The sequence below is a fragment of the Primulina tabacum genome, chromosome 8 (genome assembly GCF_025594145.1).
Source record: "Primulina tabacum isolate GXHZ01 chromosome 8, ASM2559414v2, whole genome shotgun sequence".
NCBI lineage: Eukaryota > Viridiplantae > Streptophyta > Magnoliopsida > Lamiales > Gesneriaceae > Primulina > Primulina tabacum.
Genome location: NC_134557.1, coordinates 1,294,651 through 1,309,384, shown reverse-complemented (window position 1 = coordinate 1,309,384; position 14,734 = coordinate 1,294,651). Strand labels below are relative to the sequence as shown.

Below are 14,734 nucleotides of genomic sequence, written 5' to 3'. Positions count from 1 at the left end.
AACAAATTATGTATTAGTCTATATTAATATTTTTTTTGGGTTTCATGTATTTTAGACTTTCACAACGGAGTTGGTGCAATTAGGTCGTGGATTATATAACTTTTATTTGTTCTAATTATTTTTTAATAAATAATCAGTAAACCCAAATTGTAAAGTGAACTTGTTATTTATTAATCATTTATGCGAAAGATGAGTCTGTCGTAAAACATGAAAGTTTCGTGTGATACAAAGCATTGGACACATCACAATGGAACGAGTTCAGTGTTTCATTGTAGTCTCACCGAAGACAGATAACAAATTGGCTCACACAGAGCATAATATGTGTCGTATTAAGTTTGATATTCCTATGTTTCTAGCGATCAATTTTTAATAAAGTTTAATGTCATAAAGCATATATAATTATTAGTTAACGAAAATGAAAACCCTAATGCCAATCATATCATGCACGAAACTTTTAAGCACTTTCTATTTGCAGCATCGTATTCTCTGCTCTATCATGACAAAATAGATGAGAGGAGGTGTCGTGCACCCTTTGGGTTCGGCTAAGAGCCAAACTTTTCAGTTTTTTTTTTTTTTTTTTTTTCACTGCAAAAATGATCACACATTTTTATCTCCTACGGTGTAGATATTTCGTAGATATGTAAATATTAAATTTTAGATATGTATATAACATCGATGTTATATAAATAAAATAAGTGACATATATGAATAAAAATATCAGCGAATAAGGAAATGTTTCTGAATTTTTTTAAACAAAATAAGAGGAAAAAATATATATATCAAAACGATACTTAGATTATTATACGAATTATGCTTATGGGAAGATTGATGAAATATTATAAATTACTTGTAATTTTTATAATTAATAATAATTAAAAAAAAGTGATATATATATATGCTATTTTAGGCCTTCCGTAGCGGGGCTTTTCATGTCACGGTTTGCAGAAACTTGACAACAAGCCTATGGATAGTGTTACTGTTTGAACAATAAATTTAGTTAAAAAATAAAAAATAAACAAACGAATAAATAATATAAAACAAAACATATCAACTTTTTGTCAGACTTTCTCGCATTATTTTTTTAGGATCATTTGATACATGAATTTATTTTAAAAAACATATAATTTAATTACATAATTTATTATTATTTTCGATTCAGTCAATTTCGGATCCATTTATGTCATCTTGTCACCATCCTCCACCCACGCAAAATATTTGTGGGTTAATTAAAAATAAAAATCTTTAAATTCATTTTATGTTTATAAAGTAAGTATTGTTTCTCAAGAATAATAAAGTCTTGGTCTTTTGTAAAAAAAAGAAAAAAAAAAGTTGCTAATTTAATTACCACATAGATTTATTTCTTAGAAAATCATATAAATTTTAGTTTACCAAAAATATATAATAAATGCCATTTTTATGGTTTTTGAATGTAAGATAATGTTTTAAAAATTTGTAAATCAAAATTTTATTACTAAAAAAATAGCAACACAAGTACATTGGAGAATACAACATACGAAACTAAATCTTGTTTGAATGTAAGATACTCGATTGATCTGGAAGCATGTTATATATATAATATAAGTTGTTCTAAAAGTTAAATTTATGACAGCCAGCTAGAACTTTAATATTTTTTTTAATTCATGCGAATTTTTAAATTAATGTTTTAAAGGAATTAATTAATAAATATGAAAGAGATAGTACTGTTTGTTTGTCATTTTGTACTTCAGCTTCTGTCTCTTTTTTCTATTTTTTATTATTTTTTACATTTTAAAATACTTTTTAAGATTATTTAATTTTTTACATAAATTAACCGACGTCTGACGGATTTTTTTTTTAAAAAAAAAGTTGCATAAATTGTGAAGTAATATGAAAGAGACAGTAGCCTGCCATGTATAATGTGGTACGTTGACCGACGTAAGTACCCAATTCCACACCTAGCACGGGTTGGTGTAAGGTAAGGTAATGATATGAAATTAAATTTTAATTTTTTTTAGAGTGATTTTAATTTTGATGGACTCGAGCATGTAGAGATTTTGGAATTAAATCCTATTAAATTTCAATGTTTGTCGATCAACTTTAGCTAGAAATTCAAATTGTTACAATCATGTATATTTAACAAATTTGTCTTCTCGTCGTCGATGGAAAGAGTTTTTTTACGACGTTCAGCTATTTTAAATAAAATAAATCAGATAAATAAGGAAACGGAAAACAAGAGTTTTGAACAAAAAATTACAAAAGTATGACTAATATTTATGAAATTACACTTCCATCGCATCTCATTACAATACAAAGATACGATATTACGGGATAAATCTAAGTCAGTTTCGATCGTGTATAGGTTATAACGATAAGTTCACTCTTGTCAGATGGAGTTTGGATATCTAAGTTTTTTTTTTAAAAAAAAAAAGAAGGAAAAAATGGAGGTGCATTTCAAGTATGTTTCGTGCCGAGGGCATTGTACATATAGTGGTGAAGTAGGGATAATGAACTTGATTACTACAAGACTTTTTTGGGTGAGGAAGTTACACATACCGTGCACCACCGATGCACATAATACAACAAAATTGATGGATATATAAATATATCAAAACCAGTGTTGTTTAACAATCACACAATCGAAAAATAACCAGCCTCGTAAAACAGTATAAATCAAAACCATTTTATATATCATAATTCAAACGAAATAACAATTGTCTTTACAACCCTAATATTTTGAAAAAAACGACATAATCAAAAACGGAAACGTTACAACTGAATAGACTTAAATCTAAAATCTTGAAAGTTCACCAACCCCAAAACTAGTTCGACTCCTCTTCCTCGAGTTCTTCCCCGGGAATATCTGGGAAATGATTGTAAAGAGGTGAGTATTTTGGGAAATACTCAGCAAGTAGGGCCGTTCGAGGACAATATAACAATATGCATAATTTCGAAAATCACATGACTTGCATAACATCATTCATAACACATGCATAAAGTTGACCAGACAATGATATTCATCTACTTTATATGGTTTACTGATATCGGTCCCTCATTTTTACTCCTCTAAAAGGGCGAGGCCATATAGCGGTTACATCCCCACCGCATAAGAGTCATATCATGTTTGAGATTCCCACTCATATACAGTCGACTCCTCACAGTGCCCAAAACCGTATGACAACCAACACAAGAAAAGGAGTAGGAAAATAAGGTTTACTCGACCGTATTTTCAAAAATACGAAGAAACATGCATAACGAAATTGAATCTTTAAAATAAGCTTACTTACAATATTTTTTATTGCTAAAAATGTAGATGGACGGATTCGTGGATTAGATCGTTTCTAGGCTTCTTGCTCAGGCAGCGCTTTGGCTCACGAGCTAGGCTAACTTTGGACGATTTTTGGTGCTAGGTTTCGGCTAGGATAGATGCTGGGATTTCGAAATTTGCAGCAAAGATTCTCGAAAATTAGGGTGTGAAAAATGCTAGGAATGATGAGATATTTATAGGTGAGGAGAAGGGAGCTAAATTAGATACTCAAATCATTCCCAAAATCATGCTAAACCTCACGTTTTTGGCTTTAAAATCTCATCTCATAATTGAGTTATTTAGCTACCAAAGTGTGAGATTTATTCCTTAATCCATTGCTTTTAGTTGGTTCGAAAATATAATGGCTCGATAAAACGATTTTGTGCCAAAGTTTGATTGATTATTTCCAATTGGCCTTGTATCTATCAATGCCAATAATTAGGCATATAATATAGTAGGATTTTCGAATTTTGCTCGCAATATTCACGCCTTAATTTTTCTAAACTTGTATGATATCCCAATCTTGTAATTCTCATTCCCAATTTTTGAAATTTGCATGCTCAAGCATAAACTAATACCATTTAATAAGATATTATATTCCCAAAAGTAATACAAAATAATCTCATCTAAAATATGTACGCCAAAATTTAATGGTCCTCATATATATATATATATACTTGGAAAACATTATCTTTTTAGTTTAGATAAAAACACCGATATCGAACATAACATATACAATATCGAAATCATTATGAAAGTTTTAAAGTTATCGTATTCAAAACACAAATCGTTGTTTCGCATTGACTATGATATTTCTTAACATACACGTGACTCTCAATAATAATTCTCGTGTACACATGTTGTGTGCAATATATGCGATTGATAAGTTATAAATTTTTGTAAATTAAATTTCGAGACTGAATTTGATGCCATTATTGAGCACTTGTTGGTCTCAATTTCACTATGGTGCTGAGTACTGAAATTTTAAATATCAATTTCTTCTGAAGAAAAAAATATGTGTCATTACCTGAATCATTTTTGATCATATTAACAATTGATTGTCTGATGTTGAATTTTTATTGATATGATTTTGTTTAAAAATATATTAAATAAAAAAAACAATTATAAATTCGAGTTAATGTAATGAACAACTAAAGGTGGTTACCACTTGCAAACCGCTAATAACGAATAACAGAAAATTACTCGGAACGGACAAAATTCATTCAGAAATAAATAAATCTTCAACGGGCATGTCAAAAATTTATGAGGTTATATCAACTCTTTTGTAATTAATCGATGACAATCATGAAATTATTATGAAAAGTTTAGGACAAACTTGTGTGAGACGGTCTCACGAGTTGTGTTTTGTGAGATGGATCTCCTATTTGGGTTATACATGAAAAATTATTACTTTTTACGTTAAGACTGCGTTTGGTACGTGTGATATGATAAGTAAATGATTAATAATCAGAGTGATTAAAAAATGAGATATATGGATTAATAGTATGATGAGATAAATAACATGGTGTTTGATATGATTTTAAAATGATGGATTAATTTTGTAAATTTTATTTTAATGACCAAAATGCCCCAAATACTAATTAAATATATATTCTTAAAATAATTGGATAGATAAATTAAATATTTATAATTATAATTTACATTTATTAAAATTAATTTAAATATATTTATTAGAAATAAATTTGTAAATATATATTTACTTTAATAATTAAAATAACAATAATATTTTGAATGTTAATGTTAAATAAAATTTTAGTAATAATTACAATATTATTGTTTTTCTTAAAATAATTATAAATATTTTTAAAATAATTTGACAGATAATTAAATATTTATAATTAATAATTAAAATAGTAGTAATATTTTGAATATTAATTTTAATGTTAAATAAAGTTTAGTAATATTATAATATTATTGTTTTTTTAAATAATTATAAATATTTTCAAAATAATTAAATAGATAATTAAATATTTTTAATTATAATTTATGTTTATTAAAATTAATTTAAATATATTTATTAGAAATATATTTGAAAGTATTACGGTAATCATTAAACACAATAAATTAGAATTTAATAAATATTTATCTTCATAAGAGATAAGATGATAAAAATGTAATTCGTGGTGTGTTGATAACTTATCCCACTTAATTTGTTAGATTAATAATCAAATAATTAATCATAAAATTAGGTCTTAAATCGGGTCAAAATGATTATTAATATATCTTAAAATTTTAACCAAACATTATATAAGTATGTGATTATTAATCTATATTTATTTAATCACATCAACCAAACACACTCTAAGAGTATTACTTTTTATTGTGAATATCGATAGGGTTGACCCGTTGCACAGATAAAGATTCGTGAGACCGTCTCACAAGAGACCTACTCAAACTCGGGTTCAAAATAATAATTCTCCAAAAATGGGAAAAGAAAGATAAATAAATTAAACATTCATAATAAAATCTAGTTAAGTAGTTCTAAATTTTGGGTACGAGTCAAGTTACCAGTAAGTAGCTTGTGAGTGGTTAGATCAAAATTCGACTCGAGCTCAGTTTGATCAAGTTCGAGTAGATCGAATATTTAATCGAATCGAATTCATATTTTACATGTTTATGTTTCAATAGCTTTCTACATATTTGATTATATATATGTATTTACCTATATATATATGTACACAAATTTATATTTATTTATTTGAGTAACGCACACACAATATTTCTAAATCGAGTTTTTTGTACTCGAATCGAGTATCTATAAATTATTGAGATTGAATTAAAAATCAATCGAGTCGAGATCGAATTCAATATAGTAAATTTATGTTTACTCGAGTTCGCTTGACTCAATTATACTCGTAGTTCTAATAAATAAATGTAAAGAATATTATTTATATATGAGAAAGAGCAAGTGGAAAAAAAGAGGGGATGTGGGGGCGTTTAGGTCAAATTAAAATTGGGATGAGATCTGTGGCTTGTCGCGAAGTCATCATCGCCAAGATACGTGAAAGCGACTTGCAATATATTTTTTTAGATAAAAATATTGTGTGAGACGGTTTTATGAGTCATATTTTACGATACAGATATTTTATTTGGGTCATCACTGAAAAAGTATTACTTTTTATGCTAAGAATATTACTTTTTATTGTGAATATCGGTATGGTTGACCCGTCTTACAGATAAAGATTCGTGAGGACCGTCTCACAAGAGACCTACTCTTTTTTTTATTTAAGAATAAATTATTTTATTTATTGATCAACATATACTACATCATAGATTTCACGCATCTTTCCGAAAATCAAAGGTGAAAATTTTAAAAACTCAAAAATCAACTCAATTTCTTTTAATTGTCAAAAAGGAGAGGCCAGCTCTTAATTACCAAATTAAATTTGTTCTTAGCAAAAAGGAGATCAAAACTTCCTTTTGGGACAGGTGTTGGTTGAATCACTGATATTTATATTCTTAACAAAAACAAGAGTTCATTGAAGATATTTTAAACATAAAAACTCTTTTTGTGCTATTGTATTTTTGTGAGATATAATTTTGACTCGACTCAATTTATAAAAAAAATATTATTTTTTATGATAGTAAAAATCATATTGACTGATCTCATGAACTATTTTAAATATGGAGACAATTATTTTTTAAATTAAATGAAAAGATTATAAAAAGAAAAGATATCATTTTGATTTGTTTAGATTCATTCACATATCTCACGTTATCTATCGTTAAATTGTTTATTTAATGATTAACTAATTTGTGAAGTGTTTAAATATAAGTTTAAAATAAAAATAAAACAAATATTTGTAAAAGCGCAACAAGGAAGCAACAGTAGAAAAGTAAAAAGAAAATAAGAAGAGATGTACTGTGTGAGAGAGAGAGGGGGAGTTTTTAGTCAAGAAGGCGACAAGAGCGTATCTGCAAAAATCCTCAAATTCGATTCAGTTTGCTTTTAAAAGTAAGCAGGGCAATTACATCTTCTCTCACTTAGTGTATTCCTATAATTTAATATTATCCCCCATCCCCAAATCTCCATTAAACAAAACCCAGAAAGTAAATTCAAGAGATCAACTCCACAAATACTTCATTTATATCTCCGAAACCGATTTCTTTCCGGCTAAAGATGGTCAAAAACGAAATCTTGGAGAAACCCATAAAACTTATTTGATGGATCAACTCCTCCATTACTCTGTTGTATCCAATTTTTTTTTTTAATCTAGAACTATATAACGTGTTTGCTTCTGTTGATTTGTTCGAGTGTAAGAATGTGGAGCAATATTTTAAGAGATAGGGGCAGTGAACGTGCCGCTGTTTGTTTTCGACACTTGAACTAATCTTCACGCTTTGCTGATTAAAGTCTATGTATGATTGGTTCTTATTGCTCTTTCATTTTTATACTAATATATTATTTCAAGAAACCCCATTAGGAGTCTTTGAGAGAGTTTCTTGCTTCTTGAAATTTGGGCTCTCTTTCGTCTTTTGAGGCTTGCACGGCCATGCTTTGTTCCTCCCATCATGGGCTCCGTGAAAATAATTTACCTTTTGTTTTGCTGTTAAAGATTCTTTCTTTTTTGGGGGTTGCTATTTGGGTGAAATGCAGATGGTTTTTGACTAACACTATACATACATTTTTATTGTAATGATAAAAGGAGCCGGAGTTTGAGGCTAACTCTTTTCTTCCTATTCCATGAAAAAGGTGAATCTTGAAATCTTTTTGCACGAGCTCTACTGCATTTGATTTCTCGGGTTCTTCGTTTTGCTCGAAAGGGCGGGACTTTAAGTTCTGAAGCGAAGTAAAGGAGGAGGGCAAGTTGTCAAGATGGGCGAAAAGAAACACGGCTATCGCATGGTGGCTGTGAGGGTGAATGAACAATTGAGCGCAAAGAAAAATTTGTCATTCGTCCATAAAGCCTCGACTCCGAGAATTTTGGGACTCTGGATCATGATAATGTTGTACGGCAGCAAACGAATTTATGATTACATGGATGACGAGCAGAAAGAGAGGAGGAAAGAAGTGCTCGTGAGTATGTGTGATCAGAGGGCAAGAATGTTACAGGATCAGTTTAGCGTTAGTGTTAACCATGTCCATGCCCTTGCAATACTTGTATCTACTTTCCATTTCTACAAGAACCCTTCAGCAATTGATCAGGTTTCTTGTGTTTCTGGTGTTTACTAATTCATTTTTTTGCTTCTCTTGGTGCTGATTTTGTGAAACGTGGCGAGGATTTTCTGTTAATGCGAAGAGATCTTAATGGATATTTTTGGAGAAAAATAGGGATCTCGATCTGTTTTGGTTGTTTTCATTATGGATTTTGGCGTTTCACATTTTTTTGGCTCTTGTATGTTTGTATGTATGTATGTACGTCTACTGTAGTTCTACTTTCCACTGATGGCTTGACTCTCTGACAATCGATTAAGCTTGCTTCATATTAAATGATGTTATTTTCATTTTCGGTGCTGGCATATATGCTTTCTTTTGTTGGATATGATATGGCTATATTATTTTGCTTTGAGTTCACACAGTTCCGTGTTCCAAACACAAAAATGTGGCGTTCCTTGATAATTGTAATTTGAGTTTATTTTCTTAGACATTTTGTGCTGTATGAAACCGTAGGAAACTTTTGCTGCATACACAGCAAGAACTGCGTTTGAGAGGCCATTGTTGAGTGGGGTTGCTTACGCCCAGAGGGTTATGAATACTGAGAGAGAAGATTTCGAAAGGCGGCATGGATGGACTATAAGAACAATGGAGAATGAGCCTTCGCCAATGCGAGATGAATATGCACCTGTTATATTCTCGCAAGAAACTGTATCCTACATTGAATCACTTGATATGATGTCCGGGGAGGTGATTCAATTCCTCTATTATGATATGCTTCGTGGTACGATAATTAAGTATCCACTTTTCATTTTCTGATTACTTAATTATTTTTGTTGAAACAGGAGGACCGTGAAAACATATTGAGGGCACGGGCGACGGGTAAAGCAGTTCTTACTAGTCCATTCAGGTTGCTAAATTCTCATCATCTTGGGGTTGTTTTGACATTCCCCGTTTATAACTCCAAGCTTCCCTCTAATCCGACTGTCAAAGAACGTATTGAATCAACCGCAGGGTGAGTATTTGGGAGTCAAGACTTACAAAATTTTCATGATTTCTATTCTGTGTAAATATATGTGAAACTATTTCATTGTACTGTTTTAGTCAACTAGACTTTGCCAATTGGAATTTAAAAATTCCTGGGGGAAAGAGAGTGAAAAATGTCGAGTGGAGTTTTATCTTTCTCAGAAAATCAGTCATTAGCATATGGTTTACATTGGATACAATTTGTGAAGGTTTTCACTGATTTTCTTGGTGATATGGTATGCATGTGGACTTATTTTATATCTTTGTGTATTTCATGCAAGCCGAAACTCCAGAGTTCTCAAATCCCTGTTTAAAAATTTACACCAAGACCCAGTCTGTATTTCAAATACATCATTTGCACCTTTTGCATTTTGCATCCTGGCCTAATCTTGTGGTGGGATTTTTTCATGTGCTTCTTGCTGTTGATTTCAAGCAGTTACCTAGGTGGGGCCTTTGATGTTGAATCCCTAGTTGAAAATCTACTCGGGCAACTTGCTGGGAACCAGGCAATCGTGGTTAATGTGTATGATATCACCAACTCTTCTGATCCTCTGATCATGTACGGACACCATTCACAGGATGGCGACATGCACCTTAAGCACATCAGCAAACTTGACTTTGGCGATCCATTTCGTAAACATGAAATGATATGTCGGTCGGTTAACAAAACTTATCAATGTTGTTCTAGATGAACAAATCACAAAACAAAGTAATACTCGTTACTTTGGTTATTTTGTAGATATCTTCAGAAGGCTCCAACGTCATGGATTGCACTCACAACAGCTTTTTTTCTCTTTATTATTGGATTTCTTGTTGGATACATGATATATGGTGCAGGACTTCACATTGTCAGAGTCGAAGACGATTTCAATAAAATGCAAGAATTGAAAGTTCGAGCCGAAGCTGCTGATGTTGCCAAATCTCAGGTTTTGTTTGTTAATGATTTATCTAGCCACACTCGTGTCACTTAATTGCAAGATGTTACCAGCTGAATCCAATCTTTCATTTTGTGCAGTTTCTTGCCACTGTTTCTCATGAGATAAGAACCCCAATGAATGGCATCCTTGGTATACTATTAAATCTGTCTCTCACACACACTCACGCGCGCGTGCACACATATGTATGTATCAAAGTGTTGAGTTGGAACTGACTTGTAAAGCACTTGTTTCTTATGCATTTAGGTATGCTTGCACTGCTATTGGATACTGAACTTAGTTCAACCCAAAGGGACTATGCACAAACAGCTGAAGCATGTGGGGAATCATTAATTACCTTGATAAATGAAGTGCTTGACCGTGCAAAGATCGAAGCCGGCAAGCTAGAACTTGAAGCAGTCCCATTTGACGTGAGGTTGATTCTAGATGATGTTTTATCCTTGTTCTCGGAGAAATGTCGGCAAAAGGGTATTGAGGTAAATCCTTCAGTTCTGTAGCAACCAAAATCTACATATCCATCGAACTTTTTTTGTATCCGGGTAGCCAAGAAGTACTGCTTTATTATGTTTTTATCGCTTTTTCTATTATTTTCAACCTCTTTATGTGCTGGTTGGGAATTTGCAGTTGGCAGTGTTTGTTTCCGAAGAAGTTCCTGAAATTGTTGTGGGAGATCCAGGAAGATTCAGGCAGGTGATCACCAATCTTGTGGGAAACTCTGTGAAAGTAAGTGAAAAATTATCGAACCTAATCTTTCATAGAATTCTAGACTTTCTGGTCTAACGTATGAGAGATAATTTTTAATGCATTCAACAGTTCACCGAGCAAGGACATATATTTGTTAGAGTGCATTTAGCTGAACAATCCAAATACACAAGGGATGTGAAGGCAGACACCTACTTGAATGGAGAGTCCGAGTGTATGGGTCAAGCTCGTGGTCGACAATTTAACACCTTGAGTGGCTATCAAGCTGCTGATGATCGAAGCAGTTGGGAATCATTTAATCTTTTAAAAGACGAGTTACAGTATGATTCCTCCAGTAACATGATGAACGATAATGCACATCAGAAAGTAACTTTAATTGTTTTTGTTGAAGATACGGGGATTGGTATCCCTGAACAAGCACAAATACGAGTTTTCAACCCTTTCATGCAGGCAGACAGTTCAACTTCTCGTAATTATGGGGGAACAGGCATTGGATTGAGCATCAGTAAGTGTCTTGTTGAGCTGATGGGCGGTCAGATGAAATTCACTAGCCGTCTAAATATTGGAAGCACGTTTTCGTTCACAGTTGAGTTACAAAGATGTGAGAAAAGTGCAGCTCTTGATCCAAAGATATCCCTTTCCGATGATTTACCCACTTCATTAAAAGGGTTGAGAGCTGTTGTCATCGACGGGAATCCGGTAAGAGCTGCTGTCACACGGTACCACCTCAAGAGACTTGGAATTCGGGCTGAAGTTGTTGGTAGCATTAGGACGGCTGTTGCTGTGTCTGGCAAATATGGCCCCCTTCTTTCTAAGTAAGCACAATTCATTTTATGTACTCTGACATCTAGCAAGTCGAATGCCAAATTTTTCTCTCCATTGATAAAGTGATAAAAACCTTTTAAAACTTCTGGTGTACAAAAACCATATTTCTATCTTGGATGCCTATATACGTGACCTATTGTGTTGAGTATAAAACTATTGTTGGGTAAACTTCGATAACTTTTTAGGGAAAGTGGTCTGTAGTAAATTCATTTTGCTTAATTTGATTCAGTGTTCTATCTTGGCAGAAATGAAAAGCTTCCAGATATGCTTCTAGTTGAAAAAGATTCTTGGATTTCAAGTGAAGATGGCTTTACATCGATATCAAACTGGAGACACAATGGTTACTCGCATAAGTTTCCAGCTATAATCCTTCTGGCAACCAACATAACAGTTGTCGAGTCTGATAAAGCCAAGGCGGCTGGCTTTGCCGATACTGTGATCATTAAACCACTCAGAGCGAGTATGGTTGCGGCATGCCTTCAACAGGTACTGGGATTGGGCCAGAAAATCCATCATGGAAGAGATGTCTCGTACCGATCTGGTGGCCTTCGTGGCTTGTTGTGTGGCAAGAAGATATTGGTGGTTGACGATAATGTCGTGAATCGCAGAGTTGCTGCTGGTGCGCTCAAAAAATTCGGGGCTGATGTGCAGTGTGCTGAGAGTGGGCAAGAGGCTCTCAAATGGCTTCAGATACCACATAGTTTTGATGCCTGTTTTATGGATATTCAGATGCCTGAAATGGACGGGTATGTTTACTTTCTTTATGGATTACTTGCTGTAGTTCCTTTCATTAATCTCTTTTCCCTTTGTATGAGAATCGACAATTAATTTCGTAAAACCCAAAATGAAATTTAATGAAAGATCGTGACGAGTATTTGATGTTGAAATGCTGCACCTATATTTTCTTGTGATGCCTTTTGTCGATACTGCGAACTAGATTAATGTTAGACGTTATCTGAAGTGCTCGATCTTCCACTTATTCCTATTATTTTAGGTTTGAGGCTACTCGTCTTATCCGAGAGATGGAAAGCAAAGCAAATATGCATATAAATGGAGGATGCACGACAGAAGGAAAAACAGAGTGGCACATGCCAATACTGGCCATGACAGCCGATGTTATACATGCAACTTTAGACAAATGCTTGAAATGTGGTATGGATGGATACGTATCTAAACCTTTCCAAGAGAAGACTCTGTACCAAGCTGTTGCCAACTTCTTCGAATCCAAACCCGTCTCAGAGTCCACCTTTTCGTGACACTCTGGTAGCTGAAAATTTCCAACTGATGGAAACGGGTACAACTCAAGGGAGCCGGCAATTTTTCCACGTTCTGCTGGTTGAATTCTAACCTTGTAATTAGAGGGCGTGTTTATATTGGTTATGGTATGTTTAACATGTCAATGGCAGATGCAGACACGCTGGTTGCTAACCGACTAGGCTTTGGCTAGATTATTGTGTATTCGCGTATGCAGTGGTCAAGAAACGGTTATTTCCCCTGCTGTATGTACATTGATAGGGGAAGTAGAACAAGTATGAGCCGTAATATCCATCATCATTTTATCTGTTTGAGTAGAGACTGTTTATTATTCTTAAATACAGTCACTAGTCACCATTATTGATTGTGTTGTATTTGATAAATTTGTACCTAAAAACTTTATTATTACATTTTACATCTGGTGGCGCCGCCGCCTTTACATGTGCTTCGGATAACTAAGAACGAAGATAAGAGAGAATGGGACCGAATGTGGTCCGGAGTTGAAAGAGAGTTTGTTAGACAAAGCATATGCTTGGGGGCCCTTTTGGCATGCTTGTCTTGTTCTGATTCCTCGAGTGACACGACATATAAAGTTGGCCTCCTTCCCTTATGCTTCGAAAAAAATATGCGAGACAGCTCGAGCATTGATTTGATAGCGATTCTTTTGATTTTGACATGTGCTCAGTGGATGAGCATTTGACCTGATACCTCCACGACATACATGCATTGCATACCATATATCATTATTTAAATACTTGTGTTATGTATGATGGTTGTTCCATACGAAGCTTTGCTCACCTTCAAGGGTGCTGTTGTTGTCTTTGAGTGTGGACAATGGCAGGTACTCCGGATGGATATCAGGAGACCGGAGAGGGTACTTCTGGAGGGAGTCATAGTTTGAGTTGATGTTTATATTTTGTTCCCAGTATATATGTATATGTATTTATATAACGGGGCATGTCCCGAGGATATGAGTTGTTTGTATATGATTGGTTTTGATTACGTGTGGGCATGTTTATGATGTGAGATTAAATACTATTTTTAGTATTTAAATTATAGAAGAAATATTTTGGGCTCATGGTAAAGAAATTTTAAACTTGTTTCCGCTGTAATTAGTTAACTTTAATCAAAATGTATTGTAATAACGATTAGAAGCTAAGTGTGTGTACGTCAGCTATTGACTTTCAGTGATTGCCGTATCACCACAATTAAAGCAGCAATTATAGGAAATCGTTATCCACCTAACCAATAGAATTTGATTCGCTGTTTATATAATTTATTTAATTAATTACTTCAAAAAATCGATTCATTCAATTAGCTTAATCTGATATTTTCTTTTTAGAACTTTCAAACATAATTAAAAATTTGATTTTGGATTGAGATTTTTTTAAAAAAAATCTTTTTACGCACTTTAATTATGAGAACAAGTAATCGAGAAATTCTTATTCTTTTTTAGAAAAAAAAATAACGTTTCTGTCCACTGACATTTAATTTTGATTAATATTTTATTTAAATACCTGCAAGAATTCGAGAAATTATTCACGGGACATAATGTTTTGGAACTTAAATTTTCATTGATTTTATTCACCTAAT

General features: G+C 32.9%; 1 protein-coding gene across 2 annotated transcripts; it reads left to right on the top strand.

The window, feature by feature from the left end:
• The first annotated feature begins 7,170 nt into the window (after window positions 1-7,170).
• On the top strand, window positions 7,171-13,582 carry LOC142552735 (histidine kinase CRE1-like). 2 transcript variants are annotated; one of them, XM_075662511.1, is made up of 12 exons: window positions 7,171-7,259; window positions 7,998-8,450; window positions 8,916-9,149; window positions 9,245-9,414; window positions 9,862-10,080; window positions 10,165-10,351; window positions 10,441-10,492; window positions 10,607-10,836; window positions 10,985-11,083; window positions 11,174-11,877; window positions 12,133-12,633; window positions 12,882-13,582. In XM_075662511.1, exons 2-12 carry the CDS (start codon window positions 8,121-8,123, stop codon window positions 13,141-13,143), a joined length of 2,988 nt encoding a protein of 995 aa, XP_075518626.1. In that variant the 5' UTR covers window positions 7,171-7,259; window positions 7,998-8,120; the 3' UTR covers window positions 13,144-13,582. The 2 variants fall into 2 exon arrangements, with proteins under 2 accessions (XP_075518626.1, XP_075518625.1); XM_075662510.1 differs by lacking the exon at window positions 7,171-7,259 and adding an exon at window positions 7,283-7,663.
• Window positions 13,583-14,734: the final 1,152 nt, after the last annotated feature.